Source organism: Chrysemys picta, chromosome 1 (assembly GCF_011386835.1).
Source record: "Chrysemys picta bellii isolate R12L10 chromosome 1, ASM1138683v2, whole genome shotgun sequence".
Taxonomy (NCBI): Eukaryota; Metazoa; Chordata; order Testudines; family Emydidae; genus Chrysemys; species Chrysemys picta.
In genome coordinates this window covers 169,509,345-169,532,332 of record NC_088791.1, presented here as the reverse complement: position 1 = coordinate 169,532,332, position 22,988 = coordinate 169,509,345, and the positions used below count along the sequence as shown (strand labels likewise).

At 45.5% G+C, this 22,988-nt stretch overlaps 2 protein-coding genes across 2 annotated transcripts in view; both read right to left on the bottom strand.

Annotated features, from left to right (window-relative positions):
- The window catches only part of LOC101931190 (T-cell surface antigen CD2-like), a 41,008-nt gene extending 34,077 nt beyond the window's left edge, over window positions 1-6,931 (bottom strand). Inside the window, exon 1 of the mRNA XM_065575203.1 lies at window positions 6,783-6,931. The gene's annotated coding sequence lies outside the window, so the exon portion shown is untranslated. The remainder of the gene's footprint in view (window positions 1-6,782) is intronic.
- Window positions 6,932-11,065: 4,134 nt separating this feature from the next.
- LOC135982529 (uncharacterized) overlaps window positions 11,066-22,988 on the bottom strand; it is a 38,710-nt gene continuing 26,787 nt past the window's right edge. The window contains exons 7-10 of the mRNA XM_065589567.1: window positions 21,529-21,660; window positions 19,547-19,651; window positions 15,946-16,104; window positions 11,066-12,538 (exon numbers count right to left, since the gene is read on the bottom strand). Coding sequence (XP_065445639.1) covers window positions 12,081-12,538; window positions 15,946-16,104; window positions 19,547-19,651; window positions 21,529-21,660 — 854 coding nt within the window. The 3' untranslated portion in view covers window positions 11,066-12,080. The remainder of the gene's footprint in view (window positions 12,539-15,945; window positions 16,105-19,546; window positions 19,652-21,528; window positions 21,661-22,988) is intronic.

Genomic DNA, 22,988 nt, shown 5'->3' with positions numbered 1-22,988 from the left:
TGTACTTTAAACCTAAGGCTAGAGGGGGGGTCCTCTGAGCTCTTTAAGTTTGATTATCCTGTTATTTTTCCATCCTGATTTTACAGAGAGGATTTTTTCCTTTTTCTTTAATTAAAAGCCTTCTTTTTAAGAACCTGATTGATTTTTCCTTGTTTTTAGATCCAAGGGGTTTGGATCTTGATCCACCAGGAGTTGGTGGGAGGAAGGAGGGGGGATGGTTAATTTCTCCTTGTTTTAAGATCCAAGGGGTTTGGATCTGTATTCACCAGGGAATTGGTGAAGGTCTCTCAAGGCTACCCAGGGAAGGGAATTAGCTTTGGGATGGTGGCAGCGGACCAGTTCTAAGCTGGTAGTTAAGCTTAGAAGTTTTCATGCAGGCCCCCACATTTGTACCCTAAAGTTCAAAGTGGGGAAGCAGCCTTGACAGTGCTCATACTACCCACCCTCCAAATTGTGTAGTAGAAAGGACCAATATTCATAAGAGTCACCATTTTGACACCCATACTTACAGATGAATGGCCATACCCATCAAATACCATATACATTTAGGGTTCACAAAGTTGAGAGGTATGATCAGGATCTTTCTGCCTATAGAAAGGCAGAAATCTGGCCTTGCTTCTCTGGATAAAGTACAGACAGAGAAGGAGCCAGAACATTTCAGGAAAAGTACAGATCCAGACACAAGCCCTTTTGGAGAAAGTATAAAATGGTCAGGAAACCCACCCACCCACAATCTCAGATACAGATATTGGAATCTGGACCAACTCTTCTTCCAAGCAGATGATGTACACCGTCCTCCCCACCTTTTGAGGTTCAAGTTCAACTGATTATAGAACCCATCCATTTGATCACCTAAATCTGGGTAATTGCGTACTGCACCTTGAGTTTACTTGCTGAAGTAGACTAACCTAGCTATAACTGGAAGCACGATATGCAAACTTTTCTTCCAGAGCTTCTGTCATCATGAATAAACTATATTGATGGGGGACTGATATTTAAAGTTAAAAACTCGGGCCCTTTCGATGTTGACTATCAATAAGAAAGATTCCCCACAAATGGTCATTTTGCCAATTGTCATGACCTAGGGAGAAGTATTTCCCTGATAAACCAAACACTTTGGTCAATATGTTTAACAATGACCTTTTAAAGTAGTCATAGTTTTACTTACCCTCTCCTGAGGCCTGTCTGTATTTGTGCACAGGCTCTTGTGACTCGCAGACAATAACTGCACTCCAGTCAGCAGCAGCATTTCAGAAAAATTTGGGGAGGGTAAAGACGGGGGCAGAGTTGTGTCAGCATAAAGAACATTATATGTGATTATATTGTATTTGGAAAAGTCTTGGGGCCAGGAGGGCAAAGAGTGAAGCAAAGATTTACAAAAAGTCTGAGGGGTTGGCAACTGCTTCCTTTGCCTCATAGCAAATGACGGTCCTAGCTCCAGAGGCAACTGTGGCAGCCATTTTGGATAAACATCCATCACACTACCTGGAGTGTAAATTCTATTCCTTTGCACACTCACTGAATACCACACTGATGGAATCTACACCACTTACGTGCACTTGCCCACTTTTCTTTAGACAACTTGCACCTGAGATATAACTTACATCTTCATTCATGTCACTAAGAATTTGGCCCAGTGTAGTTATACATTCACTTACAGCAAGTCTAAATTGTGCCCTGTACATCCAGGAAACTCGCAGATCCAGCAGCACTCAGTGCACCAGCTAACATCCTGGAGTTCCACACATTCCAATGGGCAGGCTGTAGGAAACACATTCCAGAACCATATGCATAGGCCACAAAAGAGGAGGAGTTAACATGGGAGCGTCTTCTTATTGCATCTATCAGGGTGCAGATTATAGCTTTTCTCTGGGAATAAGTTATAGCAAAAAAAATAAAAAAAAATTTTACACACTGACTCACTCTCTTACTAGCACTATCCATCTATCAATGAATTTACAGAGGACCTAATTACCATGGTATCTAGAGGGAATATATATACAGTACTTGGAAAAGTTTCTCTCAACTCAGTGCACAAGCACAGCTCGTGCCTAAACATGGGGCAAGAAATATACCCCAGAATGTAGCTGGGAAAGGGTTGGAAATTTGATATTTATTTTTTAAAATAAAAGGAGCGCTGATGTACAAGAGGAGGAGAGGAGTGAAGGAAACCCTGGGGAAGGCGCAGTGAGGCGTATCCCTCCCCGCCCCCCACCAGAGTGGCCCATTATGTTTGATAGTAAACATATCTTTCAAAGACTAAACCTTAATTTAGGACATCTATCCTTTTGAAAAATGTTGGTCCTACAACATTCCATGGCACTTGAAAGCCACATGGGCTCATACAGGGGACACTGAGACTCTGAAGGAGAAGCCCCTGGACTTGAGAACTGTATGAAAAACCCCTGGAAAAAGGAGACAGTAGAAGGATGAGGTTGAGGAGACAAACCAGACAGTCTCAGGAAGGAAGAGAAACTAAAAGAGGGAAATAAACCAGCAGAGGTGTAGAGGTAAAGTCCCTCCATACAATGAAGTGAACAGAGTGGTGAGAAGATTAACCCTTAAGAAACGTGCAGTCTCAGCTCTTTGATAATACTTGCTAGCTGTGGAATCACTGTCTCTTCAAGGTCCTTCCTATGTCTTTCCATTACTAAGACATATAGAGGACTCTAAAAACATTAACTACCTCACTGCTGTGTCAGACACATTAGAATTATCCCCATTTTACAGATGAGGAAACTGAGGTGGAAACTTTATATGCCTTGGTCAAAGCCACAGACTGTCACAGTCAGTGTCAGAGCACTTTCTGAAAAATCAGGCCTTTTTATGGCATCACAAGTTGGCCGCCAATATTCCTAGTCACTTTGAAAATGTTGGCCTTCCCCGCTCAATGTTCTCATGCACAAGATGGAGCTAACACCTACTCTATCTCACGAGGCTTAATACACTAATGCTACAAAATGCTTTAAAACACGTGATGGCAGGAAGTACTAGGGAAATGCAAAGTTAGGGGTACACTTGAGCATTAACCTTGCCACATGTATGAAACACATCTGTTTGCAAAGGCAGTCAATTGACTGATCTATGTAGCTGACTGGCCACATCCCTGTCCTTCTCCGTTTTTTTGACTGTCAATGACTAATTTTAAGCCATTTAAATACCCCCAGATACCATTGTGCAAGGAACCTTGGAAATGTGTATAATAAATAGATGAATGAATATTCATGTGTATTATTAATAAACTCAGGAGCCTTTCCTTTACAAGCTACTTCTCCCCTGCACAGTTACATAGCAGAGACAGGTCACTGGTCATAGTTTTACTTCCTCCTGCTTCAGCACCTGCTAGCGACAGCAGTCAGAGGCAGCAGAGCATTTCAGCGAGAAGGAACCCGGCTGCTGCTCTGTGCTCTGATTGGCTGAGAAGAGCCTTGGTTTGTGGTATCGTTGATTTTGGAGTCACTGTAGACAGCGAGCTTGAGCGTTGTTCAAATAAGGTCACCTGGAGCATGGACTGTGCACCGAATGCTGCAACGCTGCATGGTCTCGCAGCAGCAGCCCCCACAAGGCTGAATGAGGCTGCACTCACACCGGAGAGCGCGCCAGACTTTAGTGTCACGAGAAACACTTCAGTGAGGTTAAATAACCTTCTTTCCTTTGGGAAATGCTGTACAGGTTTTGTGTTTGCTTTGGTCATTTGCTCCTGCCTCTGCTTCTAATGATGTGAAGGGTACGACGGGCCTGTGATTACAAGCACTGACACAGGGATCCCTGAGAGGACCTATGTATACAGGGGGAGGCACAAGGAGCCAGTCAATCTCCATGGTATCAGGGCTTAATGTTGGAATCATATCCAATCCATCAGTGTTTGTGTGGTTACCCTGCTACCATACCTGATGCTGGTGTTATGTAACTACTGTGATACTAGTTGCTTTCATGTTTAAGAATTCCCCTTCTATCTGGGCTCTGCTTCAAATATAGTGTTTAGTTTAAAAACCCAAACCAGGTCCAACCGTATCAAACCTGACCAAAATACATCACGGTGTCAGCAGAGTCTTTATTCTCCTGATCCCAGAAACCATTCTCAGGCAGCCGGGATACTCGCCTTGGTCAGGGCTGCTCATGTCTCCCTCTACACATTCCACAAGGCCCTCATTGTAACTCTTGAACTTCAAACCTGTATACCAGCAGTGGTCGCACTGAGGGCCAGCTCCAACTTTTTTGCCGCCCCAAGCGGCGAAGAAAAAAAAATCAGAAATACCCCGATTGAGCTGCCGCCGAAGTGCCGCCAAAGAGGGAGAGAGGGACTGAAGGACCCACCGCCGAATTGCCGCCACAGACCCAGACGTGCCGCCCCAATAACGGATGGAGTGCCGCCCCTTTCTATTCGCCGCCCAGGCACCTGCTTCCTTCGCTGGTGCCTGGAGCCAGCCCTGGTCACACCAGTGCCAAATATGGAGGCAAAATAACCACTCTACTGCTAGTCACACTTCCCCTATTTATGCATCCAGTGATTGCATTGGCCCTTTTAGCCACAGCATCACAGTGGGAGCTCATGTTGAGCTAATTATCTACCATGACCCCCAAATCTTTTTGAGTCACTTCTTCCCAGGGTAGAGTCCCAATCCTGTAAGTATGGCCGACTTTATTTGTTCCTACCTGGTAATAAAATCACCCATATGAAATTTCAAGCATATTAATTAGCTGTGAGAAACAGGATTGTGTGTGAAAAAATTTGGCTTATAATGGACAGTAGCTTTAATGCTAAATTTACCTAACCATCTGTCTGTCCATCTATACATTGTATAATTGAGAACAATCTTATATTTTTCACCTGACTTCTCCTCCTTTAAACGGAAGTGGGACATTCTCATCTTAACTGAAACATACAAGGTGGGTGTGGGAAAGTAACAGTCAGGTCATTGAATTTTCAACATAAATTTGCAGAAGCTTTACTTGACTCTGTTTGAAAATATGTTACATTCTTAACGTTACCTATTCAAAACTCAACTAAAGAACAAAACAAAATTAATGTATTTTCATACTTTTCATAGAATGGGGGAACTTTCAAAAGAGTGTTAAAAAGACTATTTGTGGTTATTCTGTATAACAATAATAATGGTGCATCTCAGAACCCTACAAGTAACAAAGGAAACTCAGAACTATCAAAAATTAAGCAAGGAGACCATGATAATAAATAGAAAACTCACCACAACATTCTATAATAAACATGTGGCTCTGTCCCACCAAACCTTAGAGAGCAAGAAATTAAGATTATCCATTAACACCTACATTGTAAGTGTGGTTCAAAATTTCCTTCTTAGAGATTTCCTGAACTGTTATACATATTCACTTCGTAGTGTTCCTCATCCTTTTTCTCCATATTATACAGACATAAGATTCTAATAGAAAAGATTTGAAACTTGTTGGTATATCCATTCTTGCAGTGTTCAATAGTTTGAACTGGCCGGTTACCTAACAAGATGTTTCCCTTTTTCCAGGTGATATTAACGAGGTGTCTCAGGTCTGGACCCTACAGGTGAAGAATACCAGAACCACCCAGGGCTCCAGTTATATTTATCACATCATTGTGCACTGGTAACAGGGGTGCTGGACAGTGTTCCCTCTAATTTTTCCCACCCATGTGTGGAATTAATTTTATGTGCACTAATATGGAGATGGTGTGTGACACATCACCTTCATATTGGTGCACATAACAAAATTCATGTGGTGGGGGTGGGGCTGATGGGTTCTTGTGGGAAGGGGCTCAGGGCTGGGGCAGAGGGTTGGGGTGCAGGGGTATGAAGGCTCCGGCTGGGTGTGTGGGCTCTGGGGTGGGGCCGGGAATGAGGGGTTTGGGGTGCAGGAGGTTGCTCCGGGGCTACTGTGGGGAGAGAGGACTCCCCCTAGCACTCTCTCCCCGCAGCAGCACTGGGGTTGGGGGGAGAGGTGCTTGTCCCCGCCGTGGGAGCTCTGGGGCTGCAGGATAGACACCTCTCCCCCGGCCCCGGCAGGCAAGCTAAGGGGGTCTTGGCGAGAGTAGCAGAGACCCTTCAAAGGCCCATCTCAGGAGTCAGTGACAAGGCTGTTTAATCATTTTCTTACTAGCCTTACTGACTCAAACTCACAAAGCGACAATGGATCTAATGAAATAGATACGTTATGCCTTTTCCACTATATCAAACAGCATCCAAATCTATCAGGCAAGAGAATGCTAATAAACTTTTTTATTTCCACATCACTGCTGCATCAGTGGGAAGTGAGCGCTGTATGAGCCACCTCACAGCAAAATCAGGCTTTTCATATCCCTAATATGCGAATATGCTAGAGCAATAGTCAATAGTCAAAGCTGGAAAAGGGCTGGTTGTGTGGTTTTGGAGAAAAAGGTAACTAGCAATTGTATGGTGTTCACATTACTCCCCCTCCAAATTGTGCAGCATATCAGGCATTCTTTTCCTATACAAACATTCATTCCTTAGGAAGAAACAATCAATTGCACAAATACAAAATGGGAAATGACCACCTAGGAAGAAGTACTGTACAAAAGAATCTGGGAGTTACAGAGGATGGGGCAAGGCACCTCCTTTGCCTTACTGGGCTCAGCATTTCCCCCCTCTGGTAGTGCAGGGGCCTGGAGTAAATCAGTCCCACTTGGGAGAGTTTTTATTCCTCATTCAGGTTTTATTTTTCAGTGTTTAGAAGGTGGGCCTCAGAGTAGGCCCAAGGAGTACTCTTCAGCCAAACCAAAGAAACAAATTCATAACAGGTCACACAAAAAGGACTACCTTTTCCTGTTCACTCTCTGGCGTGTTTCCTTTTTATGCAGAGCCCAGGATGCCAGTCCTTCCCCAAACAGTTAGCTTAGTTGCTTCCCCTATCAGGAGGAGAGCAGCCTTCCACCCTGGAGAAGCCTTTTCTGTCTGTTGCCACTAGCCCTGCTGCAGCTTGTCTCGCCTCCTTCTCTCTCATCAGAGGAGGGTTTTTTAAAGGTCACAGGCAGCCCTTAACCAGGACTCAGATGTCCCTAGTCGACCTGAGGTAAACTCTTTCCAGCCCATGGGGAAAAGGGCCTTTACCATCCTAGGGCTTCTATATCTGCCTTCCTCCACTCTTACAGCTGTCCAGTCTGACTTTGTCACATACCCCGTCCTCCTTTCCCCCAACACTATGGGTTTGGGCTACTTGGGCAGAGAAACGGTGTACCCTTGACAGACCATCAGCATTGACATAACTGATTCCTACCCTATGTTGCACTCTGAAGTGGAAGCATTGTAATGACAGGAACCATCTTGTTACCCTTGCATTTATTCCTTTGTTCTTTTGCATCCACTTCAGGGGGTCTATGGTCTGTAATGAGGGTAAACCACCATCTGAGCAACTTTTATTCTCTGGGAAGGAATTTCCTACTAAGGCACAAGCAGGGCCGGCGCTTCCACTAGGCGACCCTAGGCGGTCGCAGGGCAGGATTTTGCCGCCCTCAGCAGAAATTCGGTGGCGGGGGGTCCTTCTGCTCCGGGTCTTCGGCGGAAATTCGGCAGCAGGTCCTTCACTCGCTCCGGGACCTGCCGCCGAAGTGCCCCGAAGACGTGGAGCGGAAGGACCCCCCACTGCCGAATGCTCAGAGGAGGAGCCCTGCCGCCTAGGGCGGCAAAAACCCTGGCGACGCTCCTGGGCACAAGACTGGGAGTTCTTCCTCTCCTACCATTTGAGAAAGTACAGCTCCCAACCCTAACTTGGAGGCATCCATTTGGAATATGAATTCTTTCTCAAAGTCTGCAGTTACTAGCACCGATTACTGCAAAAAGCTGGTCTCAGATCTGCAAAAGCTTCTGCAGCCACACTCATCCACTTCACTATGTTTGAGCCCCGGGGTTTTTATCAGGTCCATCAAAGGGTATGTGAAATGGGGAATTAACCACCTATAATACCCCACTATCTTCAGAAATGCGCTGCCCTGTTTCGTCTGGATTGGTCGAGGCCAACTTTGTATTGCCTCCAAATTGTTCAGTTGGGGTTTCACTGCACCTCTCCCCACAATGTACCCAAGGTATTTGGCTTCCGCTAGCCCTATTGTACATTTGGATAGATTAGCAGTGAGACCTGCTTTCATCAGGGTACCCAGTACTACATCCGTCTTTTCTAGGTGCACCCCCCAGTCTTGGCTGTGTATGACCACATCAGCCAGGTAAGCTGCAGCATACTTGGTATGTGGAGGTAATAGTTTTCCATGAGTCGCTGGAAAGTTGCTGGAGCCCCATATTATCCAGAAGAGAGGACGGTGTACTAGTAGACTCCTGGTGTAGGAAAGGCAGACTTGTCTTTGGCTTTTTTTGCCAGAGGGATTTGCCAATAACCTTTGGTCAGGTCAAGGATAGACAAGAATTATGCTTTTCCCAATTGGAATTTAGCTTATTTATCTGAGGCAGGCATTGAACTGGGACACCTCATTTAATTTTCAGAAGTCATTGTAGAATCTTGTGGTACCATCGAGCTTAGGTACCAGAACAAATGGACTTGACCACTGACTATGGGACTCTTCAATGACTCCCAGCTCCAGCATCCTCTTAACTTGCATACCTCCCAACATTTCAGGTCTCTAAAGCGAGAGGCAGCTGGTCACTGCCAATCCTGTTGAGCCATCCCCGCTGTAAGGACGTGGAGAACTAGAACCCAAGTCTGCAGGGTTACAGGTGACCAACGCTTCCTCACCACCACCACATTGTGGCTGTGGCAGAGCTGCGATCCATGCACTATATACCCTGAGAGATGGAGCACCACAGGAAGTGACAACCACAGAAGACCCAAGTGGCAACACACACAACCCAGGACCTCTGATAGGGGCAGGCGCAGTATAGAGGATGTTCCAGGAAGCTGTCTGTGCAACCCAGCTGTACCCCACCAGCTGCTAGAGCACACCCTGCTTCGGATTCTGGCTCTGCTCTCAGGCTCTGACCATTGGCTTGATTCCTGATCCTTGACTCTGTCTACAATCTCTGACTAGACTTCTGATTCTTGACTCTTAGTTTGTGACTTGTGCTACAACTCCTGCCTTGATCCTGGCTCCTGACTCCTGTCTTACCCTCTAGGCCAGTCCACCCACATCCCAGTCATGACAGCCCCAGCACCTTGCCCACCCCACACTCAGCCCCTGTCTTTCAGCCTGGTGCCCCCAAGTTCACTGTCAGTCCCCATCCCTGAGCTCCCCTGCAGCCACCGCTGCCAATGGCAAGCACTGTGCATTTCGTGTGGTCAGCTGTGGGTGACACTGAATGTGGGAAATGTCCTACTTCAACCGGGATTCGGGGGGGAGGGGCGGCAAAGTGGGACAAGTCCTACAAACCCAGAACTGTTGGGAGGTATGAAAATGAGTGTGGCCAGGGTGACTTTGTGGGAGCTGGGTTCGGGTGTCTGGTGGAAGATAGGGCTAGTTGGATGGGGGAGCTGGGTGGCAACTGAGATCTGTCAGTGGGTGGGGCTACTTGGGAAAGACTGGGACCAATACCAGGTTCCTTCACCTTCTCTCCCCACCACCCTTCTGCTTGCCTGCAGCTCCCAGCGAGACTCTCCCTCTGAGATCCAGCATGATGGATGCGGAGGCAGAGGTCACGTGGCTGCTCAGCTGATGACACAGCAGCCTCTGGCGAATTGCAGGCCACTTCTACAGCTCAGGTGAATAGGTGAGATTCACTCTGGCTAAGGAAATGTGTGAGGGGCCACTGCATATTCTCACGTGTGATGCCTGATACTAGGCAAGTCTGCATATAGTTACCCTCGCCTAAGGTCGGCGTGTTTTAGCACACCGGGTCATGTGACCTACAGACAATAGCAGCACTCCAGAAGCAATCATGGCAGCCATTTTGGATAAACATAAGTGTGACACATATTAAATGTTGGCAGTTTCTCCTTCAAATTATCTATAATATTGTAATTATACTGAGAAGATTGTTGGTCATGCCTCTGCCCTGAGCCTGGGAGAATGGATGCCAGGGAGCAAAAATAATCAACCTGCTTCCGTACACTTTTCCCTCAAATAGGTGATGCTGTGCCACCTCATAGCCAGTCTTCAAACATCATGGCTTTCTTCCTTCCACTGTTCCGGGAAACATGTCTTTGCATTTCCTACTGAGATTATATTCAGACTGAGTGCCAATCTAATTCCAGGCAGTGTTGGATCATTAAATCCAACAAAACCAGTTATGATTCCAGAGTCATCTCCTTTCCTCAAATTTCAGAGAGCTTTTTCACTGGCCTTTCAGATTCTCCAAATGGGGGCAATTCCAGGATATATGTTGTGTGGAAAGTGTTAATGAGTCAACGCTTCAACAATTATCATGTGTTACACAGACTGTTTATCAGAATTTGATTAAACCATAAGCTAAACCATAAACTAAAAATAAATATGCACAGCTGTACAATATTTAGGAATTATTGATTCAACACATTTGAAGATTACTGCTTTGTTCTGAGGTGTTAGTTCTTTAATAAAGATAATTTCCCATTCGCCCCATACCAGATCCTGGTTCTTAATCTGTTTTGGAGAATTGTGAACATGTGGGTGATGAATTATGTCAAGGGTATTTTTTACAGGACATGAATCGGAGGAAAGGGAGCTCAGATATTAAGTTAGTCATACATGAATCAACTGCAAATACAGATAAAATTACTGGGGTGCTGAGAATGAGTGCCTCATTAAATTGTGCGTTTAACCCATGCCAAAGTAGTTTGGCCTCCTTAGCAATAAAACATAGTATATCCTGGTTGGAGCAACAGAATTTTAGAGTTTGGAGGTGAGATAGAAAAATAACAATTGAGTTTAGTAAGAGTTTATTAGAACTGCGTGTGTTAGAGAGAATCTTCTCCGAGCTTCCACAGAATCCAACCCCTAAGTTCTCTAGAAGGAAGTCTAGTGACAGCACAATGAACCAATAAAACACAAGTTAGACATATTACGCCATCAGAACAAATGTTCACTGGCTGGGCCTACCCAAAAGGGCATGACATTGTTTCTGTTGCCATGTAAAAAACAAATTAACACTTTAATAGCTGGCACATACACCACACTACAAAATAGAAGTGAAAAGCTTTATTATAATAAAAATTACACACCTTTAACAGAGGTGTTATTACACTCTAAGAAGCTCAAGAAATACAGTATCTAATTCTTAAGGATGTAAATTATCGCAATATGCTTAAAGTTCAGACAACTCACTAGCGATTCAATGGCTTTTTGTCAAAATAACCCTATGTTCAGCCTCCAGCCACGCTCAAGTTCAATGTAGCTTCCTTTTTTAATGTGACTTTAGTAGAATAAATTACCAGATATGTTGTTCATAAAAAAACCAACACATTAGATAAACCTCTGTCTAGCTTCACTAAATTAAACTACAGCCTATTTGACCCAAAATGCCATGCTAGGAGCAATCAGATCCACTGAGATGGGGCATCTCAATTTTGATATTCCCCTCTTCCCACATTCACCTGTAGATCAAGCAGAGAAGAAGACTGGAGTTGAGATTAGGGCTGAGCACATAGGTCCAGAAAACTAGGAAATCCTTCTCATTTCTAAAGCATCCCTTGTTTTTAGAAACAAAAGCAAAACCAAACTTTTTTTTGAGGTTCCAAAAAATGTGTTGGTTATTTTCTGTGTTTGGTATGCAACTGGGCTCAGAACTGGAAGTGCTGAAATACAACGAGCAAAGCTCCTTTCTGTGTGTTTACATCCATGACTGCAAACTAAAGTGCTAAAGATGATGGGTTCTCTTAAGCTTATCAGCACAATTCTTCAGACTCAAGAGGTTTGGATAACTTGGATAAGGAATGGATAAGCATTACAGAGTTTGGATAATCCAGAATTTGGAGGTTGGCCCATCACCAGATGAGAGACAACATGTGGCTCCAACAGTCAGATTTTATAGTTATACCATCAACAGGCACAAGCTACATATGACCTGGCAAAATCTAATGTGAAGATCTTCAGATATGTCCTCCGGAAATTTTGTTTCAGTCTCTGCTGGCAGTAGAACCCTGGCTTGCTCCCTTCATTCAGCTCCATCTTCAACTTAATCTTCAATGTCCAGAGGGACTTAATCCCCAAAATCCGCAGGAATATGGTCCCCATTGAACCCAGGAGTATAGTCCCTGCCATCTATAGGACCAGAGTCATTGAAGGCTGGGGGATCACAGTCATCATATTCTGAGGGATCACAGTCATCGAAGTCTGGGGGGATGCAGTGGTCAAAGTCTGGAGGAACACAGTTGTCAAAGACTGGAGGAACACAGTCATCATATTCTGAGGGATCACAGTCATCGAAGTCTGGGGGGATACAGTTGTCAAAGACTGGAGGAACACAGTTGTCAAAGGCTGGAGGGATGCAGTTGTCAAAGTCTGGAGGAACATAGTTGTCAAAGTCTGGGGGAACACAGTCCCTGTCATCCTGAGGAATATAGTTCCCACCTTTCAGAGGAACACAGTCTTTAGTAACTGAGGCAACATCGTTTCCAGGGTGCACAGGCCTGGGCTGTGATTTAGGTCCTTCCTTCCCTTGAAGGAAAAAAGTAAATTAATAATATACCCCATATTATATATTATTATCCTACCATTTAAGCATGGATTGTATAGGGTGGGCCGAAGTTTGGGGTAATCTAAAGCGTGGACGTGGGTGTAAGTGGCAAAGGAATGTCATTTATTCCAATTTGGCACTCTGGGTGTGCAAAATGAGTACACTGGAATTTACACATTGAAGAAAAGATGGGGGAGAGTATCAAGAAAAATCTCTAACAGGAGAGTATAATAAAAAGTCGTTCTCTCTTGATATTTTAGACACCCCTGTTAATTGCTGTTCTTTCTATACACCATCCTACTCCCCCTATTAGGGCCAGATTTTCAGAAGGTCACAGCACACTGGGTGCTGAACTCTTTCAAAATCTAGCCCCTATTTAGATGCCTAAATGGGAGCTGAGCTGTTTTGAAAACTGAGACCCAGATACTCATTGGCACCTTCACCGAAGTATATGTTAATGTAATTTACACTGGAGGAGTGGGTCACACAATGCTTTACCCCTTACACTTATTTGCCCTGTTTTCCTGGCCCATTTAAACCACATTTTTACATCACTGCAGAATCTGGCCCAGTGAATTGCAGGGGTCTGTGCTTTCTTTGTGCATTTAGGTTATTTTCTCTGTCTCCTGCTCCTTTTATTTAAATATAGAAGCCAGAGGAGCCAGCAATATTAGTATAACAACAAGGGTTTAAAATATCACTGCCCCAAATGTACAGAGAAGTTACATGTTTCCATGGAAGTGCTTTATACCAGAGAAGCATAAATGTCACTAAGCTAGAAGTCATACATCAGATTTCTTGTCCATTCTCTTCTATTCCTTCATCCTGTTCCTTTCATTCTCTACCTCAGACTTTTCTTCTCTGTGCAATTCTCTTCTTTCTGGGTAATGTTTTTCTCTCTTCTTCGTTACTCACCTCTCTTTCCTTTCTTTAGAAAGCAGCATCTTCTTTCCTCTCCTTTTTCTTTCATATTCATCCTGTTATCCACCCCCTACTCCTTCCCCTGTTCCATTGTCTCTTTCCCTAATGCCCCAAGGTTCTCCCATAGCTCTCTTCACTCTTAATACTTGCCACTTACATAGAACACTACAAATGTTAGCTACCATCTCACTGTGAGGGAAGTTAGTATTGCTAGTCCAGTTTTACAGATGGGAAAATTGAGGCAGAAAGTTTGAGAGACTTGCCCAAGGTGACAGAGGGAGCAGAGTCAGGGTTAGAATACAGGAGTCCCTTGCTCCCTGGCCCATGTTTACTCCACTATCCCACACTGCCTTTCACGCTATAAGGCAGCATCTTCTGTGGCCAGGACTGTCCACCAACAAAATGGCTCAGCCACAAGCAGCTGACTGACAGCCCAGAGGGAGCTTACAGCATCCCCGGAGCTGTCAGCAGCATCCCCCACAGCTTCAAATTGCTGTGGGATTCATTCACCACATAGTCCAGCCTTGGATAGCTGTAGGTGACAGTTTCAGGAAAAAGTATAGTTTTCACAGACATTAAAGCCGGAAGGGACAATTAGGTTATCTAGTCTGACCTCCTGTATATCACAGGTCCTTAAACTTCACCCAACTGCTTTAGGTAAACTAAAGCGTTTCAGTCTTCAGGAGACTAAAATGTTGTGTGCCACAGGCAGAGAACTGGAAGGATCAAGGTGCCACCAATGCCTGAAGCCTTTGCAATGGCAGGGAATTGATTAAGTGAGAGAGGCCCAGATGGTCCAGCAGGGGATCCATGCCCCCATGCTGCAGAGGAAAGAAAGAAAAAAAAAAACCCAAGATCTCTGCCAATCTGACCTGAGTGAAAATTCCTTACCAACCCCAAATCTGGCAATCAGTTTGACCCTGAGCAGATGAACAAGGCACACCAGCCTGACATCTAAGACAGAGGATTCTCTGTACCATCTCAGAGCCCTGATCCGCCCCATCCAATGTCCTGTCTCCAACTGTAGTCAATCACTGATGCTTCAGAGAAGGGCAAAATAAACCACCCAAAATACATCTGACCAATTGTGCATTGGGAAAAATATTCCTCCTGATTCCTGGAGGTAACTGGCTGAAGCTCTGAAGCAAGGGACAAGCTTCCAAACTCAAGCAAGCAGATTGCATTAGTTACATTTTCCAGGGTCTCCCCACAAGAAGAAGGGCTAGAGACTTGCTTTCTGCTTTATATTAAACCTGGTCTTAGCATTGATTGATTGATTAAACCTGATCTTAGCATTGACATTGATAAGGTCCCGAAATCAGAGAGGGGCCTGTGGCCATGGGATTTGTGGGCCCCAATGGCCACTTTTGGTTAAAAAGGTAGTGCAGAGGAGAAAACAGATGAAGAAGAGCAAACCTGGTGAAAAGAAATAACAGGAAGTAAAGACGTATGACACTGTGTCTATTTATAACTTCACTGTTCTAGTCTCTGTCTTCATAACTATAACAAGAGGGAGCATGGGCTAGAGGTGCTGGCCAGCAATTTAGGGTTCTATTCTTGGCTCCACTACAGAACAAAGTGACCTCAAGCAAGTCACTCAATTTCCCTATCTGTAAATCAGAGATAATATTCATCTGCTGTGCCTCACAGAGCTTAATTTATTAAAGTTTGCAAAATGCCTTAAGCTCTTCCAGTGGAAGGCCAGGCTAGAGGATTGCAAGCTGAGCGATACACTTAAGTACAAGCCTAGCCAGCCACATTCAGAAAGAGTTACAAGATGCATCCTTCCCAGGGTTCCAACTCATTGTGCTATGAAAGTCTGGGCAGCGTGGCCAAATCCCTGTCCACCCTCTTTCTCAAAGCTGCAGGCAGCAGAGGAGTTTGGTGGGCTTTACTCCTGTTTAGGAATATCAGTGCTTCTATTTAAGCTATTTAAATGCACTCAGATACCACTGTGAAGGGCATTCTGGAAATGTGTATTAATAATAATTATAACTATTATTAAACAAACACAGAGCTTTCCTTCACAAGCTGCTTCTTTCCTATACAGTTATTTAGTGGGAGTAGGGTGCTGGTAACCGTTTTACTGCTTCCTGCTTCAGCACCAGTTAGTGATGTCAGCAAAGAATTTCAGAGAGCCCAAACCTGGCTGTTGCTCTGATTGGCTGAGAAGACCCTGGGCTTGTGGTATCATTAATTTTGGAGCAACTGTACACAGCATATGTGTGTGTTATCCAAATATAGTCGCCTGGAGCACAGACTATGCACTGAGTCCTGCAGCACCGCATGATCTGCAGCTTCAGCCTCCCGCAAGACTCGAAATAGAGCTCATTACAGTTACGCTGCAATCGCATCTGAGAGCGCCCTGGACTTTACTGTCACAGGAAACTCTTCAGTTAGGTTAAATAATCTGCTTTCCTGTTTGAAATGTGGTTTGGGGTTTGTGTTTGGTTTTGTCTCTGCTTACCTTGAAAAGTGGAGATATTTAAAGACAGAGGTTGCTCAGTGTAAAAGCTTGCAGCTGTTGCCGCTTTAGTCCCTTTAGCATTCTTAATGAAAGCTTCATTCTCTTGCTTAGTGGAGTTTGCAGCCTCTGGTTCCTGTGAAGCTGGATTTCCATTCTCTTCTAACCAAGAAAGCAAAATCTATCTAAATAAACAGATCCAGAATGTAGGCATTGCCCTAGGGTAGAGTTGTCAAACATATGGTGAGTGGGCCTGATTCCATCCTTCTCATGTATTTAGGGTGCCCACATGATATATTAAGCTTGGGCAGAATCTTTAATTTAGAAAAAACGGTAAGTTTCTAGCTTTCATGACTGCAAAAAAAACCCTCCCAAACATGAACCAAGGGCTTGTCTACACGGCGAGTTACTGCGTGGCAAGCCAGGGTGTGAATCTACAATGCACCAGCTTGCCATGTTGTAACTCACCATGTGTGTGGACGCTGCTACACTATAGTGAAAGGTGATGGGAGCAAAGCCCATGCAAAGGTGGGAACTGCCTGGGAGTGGCTGCAGGGAAGGAAATGCAAAGAGAAGAACATAGGAGACACACAAAGACAGGGGAGGGAGAGAAACAGAGAAAGGAGGATGTGGAAGGTAGAGAAAGAAAGGACAAACATATGCTCCCTTTTTGCTCATGGATGCCAAATGAAACACTAAGGCACTGGATAAATAATAAATAAAAATATTAACTAAAACGTTAGTTACCACATAAAGGCCATATTCTCCCGCTTGTTCTTGGGGCAAATTTCCCATCGACATCAGTGGGAAATCAGCTCAGGACTGAGAAGAGTGTGTAGTCCTATATTTATGTCCCACCCCACTAAGCATAATTAAAAATGGAATCTGACCTCTTCAGAGTGAGTTTGACATCCCTGGGCTGGTGACTCACAGCATCCTAAGACCTGGGCATTGGGCTAGCAGCTCAGAGAGGGCCCTACGGCCTGGGTGGCGGGCTAGTGGCTCACAGAATGCCTTCCTGTCTGGATATTGCCTTGATGCTCGGAGTTTGCTTTCCTCCCTGGACAATGCCTTGGTGATCTGAGATGCCTGCCTGCCTCAGTGGCAACTGCAAGCTGGGTAAAGACGTTTTCAGAGGTAAAAAAATAAAACTGAGGTTTGAGCCACAGCATCATGAGGAGGAGAGACAGGGGATTTGGCCAGGAAAGACTCTTTATCATACACAGTTGCAGCATTTTCACACTACAGTGATTAGAAATTGTTATAGAAATTATTTCCCATTGGAAAGCTTGTATTTTTAGAATATCATTTCCTAGGGCTGGTGGATGAATCCAGCAATGCTGAGGCACTGGCTTGATAGGCAGTGACTCATACGAGGCCAGAGACTGAGTGGCAGCCCAATTCAATAGCAGCTGCATCTAATTCTCTTGGGTTTCACATGAGTAGGTGTGAGAGGCCCATTTGATTTCCTTCCATTTTTTTCCAAGCCATGGTTCACGTTCTACATTACTGCACACACCTGTGGCCTAAAAACATGGCTCACCCTTGATAAAGTCAATGGAAATTGATATTTCTTATAGACTAGAGTCAGACTAGACTTCACCAAAGTCTCACATGGGGTCCCTTATCCATTTTTCAGGATCTCAATCTATGTTTAAAATATATGATTTCTGAATATAAATAAATCCATACAGTACATCAGAGCCTAGTATCGGAACCTCAGACCCATGCATATCTCTGATAGCTCCTACTGAAGAACTCCATTCAGGAGGTTACTTCCCCTGATGCCACCATTAGAGCTGGTGGCAAGGTTTTGTTACAGACTCAAAACACAGGCCTGGCTTGCAGAGAATCCTAGGCATTTCAACGAATTTGGACTGAGTTCCAGGCACCAAGGAGAGATTTATTGTTTGGCGTGGAAACCAAGCAAAACTCAGTAGAGTCCCATTGTTACAACCTGAAGCCAAGCACAATTCAGGAGGTTTCTGGAGCTCTGGTTGAGTTTTGCTTTCAGATTTGGGTTCAGTAGATCTCAAAATTCATGGGCATGTGAACCCATGTGAACCGAAACCAACAGTTCAGCCACTTCCTACAAAGTGGAACAGCTGAGCTCCACAGAGCTCTATTCACTGTGCTCTGCAGTCCCTGCTGTTACAGAGTGTGTGAGCAGAGGGGCTGGTGGAATGCAGTTACTTCACTTGAGTAACCTGGGTGAATGTGTTGTTTCTCTTGGTTTTGCACTGTTCAGTTTGCACCTGCTGGAACTGAGTTGCACCCATAGCAAAGGCCCTATAGCTCCTAAGGGACACATATTAGAAATAACATTTTTAACTGTTTTTGAAAAATCTCTGTGGTCCCTCTGATTCCAGCTGATGGTTTTGGGGGGAGCTGTCTGTGCTCTTGCAATGCTGATGGAGGTGCTATTTGTGAGAAACACAGCATAATAGGTCAGGAGCAGACTTGGCTCTGAAGCAGAAGGAGGAATGGTCCTTCTCAGTGCAATGAGCCTTTTCAAGATAGGTCTTTTTAATGGAGGGGAGGATAAAGGAAGGAGAGAAGGGTGACCGAATAGAGCTAAAGAGAAGAGAAACTTTTCCCATGGTATACGCCATCAATACCTGTGGAGTCATCCCCACTGAAGCCACTGGCCCCAGCACCTTGCCCGCTGAATCTGTGCCATTCTCAGCCCCACCTTTCCAGCCTGGGGGAGACATAGGCTGCCGGAAGTGGGGTGAGCTGGGCAGGCCCGTGGGGGGATCCCTAGTACAGAAGCCAGACCCACAGCAGCGGTGAGAAGGAGCGGTGCTGGATGCCCCACCACTTACTCAGGTTTGGCCCCACCCACCTTCCATTGTGACGGGGAGCTGTGGGGCCAAAACTGAGCGAGTGGCGTTGTGACCAGGTGCATGGCAGTTGCGGTGCGGCTCCGGTTTGGCGCTGTGACCCCTGTGCACCAGGTCACAATGTCACTCGCTCCAAGCCTGCGTTGGCAGTGGGGCAGCCAGCGCTGTTCCTCCTGGCCACTGCCAATAGTATGTACTGTATGTAACGTGCGTATGGCTGCAGTACCACTGCCAGCAATTCTCTTGATAGCCCGGAAGAAACTCACCCACTGCAAACTTATCAGGCATAGGAGTCAACCCACCCTGGGAAAGATATTGAAAAACCAGGGCTGGGAGGGCCAAAAGCCTGCATCAAGTGTCACAGTACTAATCTATAGCACTCTGTTGTTATTAGCAATCCTACCCCATGGGGAGCTTGATGTGAAGGGCAGAAAGGGCCTGTTATAACAGCCCTAACACTGGGACCACTGAGGGGAACTGTGTACAGGGGGAGGCACATGGAGCCAGCCAACCTCCGTGGTACTAGGGCTCAGTGCTGGTATCACATAAGGCCCATCGGTGTTTGTGTGACTACCCTGCTACCATCCCTAAGGGCTTGTGTTAGGTAACTGCTGTGATACTAGTTGCTTTCATGGTTAAGAATTCCTCCCCTCTCTGGGCTCTGCTTCAAACACAGCCAGTGGTATCAAATACATCACGTTGTCAGCAGAGTCTTTACCCTTCTGGTCCCAGAACCATTCTCCGGCTGCCGGGATACTCGCCTTGGTCAGGGCTGCTCGTGTCTCCCTCTCCACATTCCACGTGGTCCTCATTATAGCCGCTTCGGCCCAAAGTCACATGCCGGAAGCTTAGGTTTGTCATGCGACCTTAACCCAAATAAAATAAGAAAAGCACTAGACGTTTGGAAAAGACTCTCAATGAAAGACAAAACTAGTATACGCTACTGGGACCTGCTTCCCATCACCCCTCCTGGGATCTAAGTCCTGGGAAAGTGAAGCCCAGCAGATGAACTTTAAACAATGAATGTGTTACGTGGCTAAGTTTAATGCCTCTTGAACTGCATGGTTTATGCCTATTATTTCTTACCGCTCTGCCATTCAGAACATTTTGCTTCCCCCATTTTGCCTCCCTTTTGAATCTCTGTTGCTGCCTGTTTACTTGTCCCTTCAGGATGATCATTCTGCTTTTATTCTGCTCTTTCATTTCCCCTCACTCTCACTTCCTCCTCCGAGACATTTCAAAGACTCCTAAACTACCTGTCCATTCATCCCATTGAATTTCTCACCTCCCTCATAGAGCAGGTGGACCACATCTGTTCTTCATTGCCCCTCCCAGAGGTGCATTATTTTGAAAATGTGTGTGTGTTGACATTACAGATGGTAATAATACTGCTCTCCCCTTCTATTCCTACTTTTATTCCTCCTCTCTGCCCTTCCTGTATGCTATGCTGAGGTGAGCTGCTCCCTCTCTCTCTCCATTTGCCTGTGGGGTGTGGGAGCAAAGGGCTGATTGGTCTCCTCTCTCTTCCTGCCTCACACAGCTGGCAGGAAAGATGTGGCATGGCCTACTTGTTGCTCCTCATGCTGCCTGTGTGCAGGACCACCTCTGTCTCTGTGCTGCAAAGCACATCCAGTCAATAGCTGACTAATGGCTTCTGGAGGATGGGGAGACGTGCCTAACTGAGGTTTTTCTGGGATGTACTGAACTCCTCTTCCCATTTACGGCAGGAGGGTGTGGAAACAAAGACAAAGTTATCTCCCCTCAAATAGACTTGGAGGCATTTGCTCCTCACTCCCATCCCCTAGAGTCATGCCCATGACTATTCCATTTAGGGCTGTGCGCTTATCAAAACTCACGAGCTAAAAGATGGTCTGTCGGTACTTGGAGAGGAGATCTCCAGCCTAAACTCAGATGCAGCAGAGAGGATTGGAGATTCAGTAGGGCTACGACCCCATTACAAAGTGTTACAATGGCTGAATAAGGGTCTGAGGGACAGAGTTAGCTGACACAATGCTGACGATGACTTAGAGGCCAGTGTAGACTGGGACAAATCGTGTTCAGTCCTGTGTCAACTAGCGGGGATTAAGGACTGGTCCTCCTTCCACTCATCACTGAATGTAATTTGTCTTAGTCTACAATCACTGGTCAGCATCAGATCAGCAAATTCAGCTTTTCATAACAGTGTTCAAACATGGTAATGTTCTGTAATGTAGACAGGACCCAGGTGGCACCTAGAGTCACTACTGACCCACTTCAGGCCAGAGCCAGAGATACTTTTCTGCTTGAGATACAACTCTTAAATGAGAGACAAAACTGAAGTCCTGGACACTTCAGACCTTTATAAATCCCGGGCTCGTTTAACAAAAGTCAGAGTGTTCTCATCATGGTATCGTGGCCAAATTCTATCTCAGGTCATTATATTCCATTCTTCCAAATCCTAGTCTCACGACTGAGATTGCATTTTGAAGCAATCCAAATTCCACAGCCTATTAGATGGCAGCAACTTCCTGGTACAGTTAAGGTGTTAGGGCCAGATTTTTAGTTATTTAGGCACCTAACTCCCACAGAAAATCAATGGAAGTTAAGCAACTGAACACCTTTAAAAATCTGGCCCTTAGGTAAAAAGAGCAAGCCAAAAAATAAATTAGGAACTACAATGTAGGATGGACTGTCCCTACATACTGATTTTTAGTGACAATGGTTTTACCCCATTCTGTTACAGAGTTGAAGAGGGAATCCTTACCTGGTCTGTGTTTGCACTTTCCAAAATGCCATATAAGTGAACCCAACACAATAATGAATACAGCAACAAGCACTCCCACTATGATGAATAACAGTAAATGTGAGACAACTGGTGAGGCCACCGTCTCTTGTTCTAAAATGAAAATACAATGGTGAAAAAAAATAATTGACTTAAAATTCCTTCTGCCCCATTCTGTTAGCATTACACATGGTTCTTTTTGTAATTTCCTCTCATATACAGACAGTATAAAAAGATCATATACTAACCAACTGTACAACAAGGCTTTATTTATCTTTTCTGTTTTTCTGACTTCCCTTCAAGTGCAGTCAAGTCAGAAAAGTGACCTTATGAAACAAAACTGTGGGATTCCCTATTTTTTTTCTCAGGGTCTGCAAATTAAAGTGGCCCAGTTTATAAGCCAAAGATGAGTTTTCCTAACAGCTGGCATTGCAAACCCAGCACAGTATCTGATGATCCAGCTGTGCTCCTTCTGCCTCACACAACATGACCAGAAATAAAGGTTTTGTGGTCAGACGCAAGCTGGTGATTCTGCTGAAGATTTGTGAGGCAGTATAGGCTCCAGCTCTCTGTACTGTAGCTTGGCTTACCCCTGAGGAGCTACGAGGAGAAACAACCTTGTTTTGGTCTGTATGAAGTCAACATGTGACGTAAAAGGACACGGCGCTGAATCACTGGACAAGAAGAGGATCTGACTAGAACATTACTTTAAAGCAGGGGTGGGCAAACTTTTTGGCCCGAGGGCCACATTGGAGAATAGAAATTGTATTGCGGGCCATGAATGCTCACAGAATTGGGGTTGGGGTGCAGGAGGGGGTCTAGGTTCTGGGATGGGGCTGGGGATGAGAGGTTTGGGGTGCAGGAGGGTGCTCCGGGCAAGGATCAAGGGGGTTGGAGAGTGGGAGGGGAAACCGGGCTGGGACAGTGGGCTGAGGGAATGCAGGCTCCGTGCGGCACTTATCTCAAGCGGCTCCCGGAAGCAGTGGCATATCCCTTCTCCAGCTCCTATGCGGAGGTGCGGCCAGGAGGCTCTGCACGCTGCCCCATCCGCAGGCATCCCCTTGCAGCTCCCATTGGAGCGCATAAGAGCCGGAATGGGGCCATGCCATGGCTTCTGGGAGCAGCGTGGTGTGGCCCCAACCCAGCGCCCCGGCTGGAGCAGGGCAGAGCCGCATTGTGCGACCCCGACCCAGCACCCCAGCCAAAGTGCCGGAGCAGGGCCGAGCCAAGTGGTGCGGCTCGCAGGCCAGTTTAAAATGGCTCGTGGGCCGGATCTGGCCTGCAGACCATAGTTGGCCCACCCCTTCTTTAAAGAAACTGGGTCATATTCCACGTTGGTGTAACTCTAGTGGAGCCATGACAAGAATGAATTCAGTCCAATGATAGAAGTTATTCTAGCTCACCTTTCTCCTGCATTAAAGATTTTTGTCATTATCGTATAA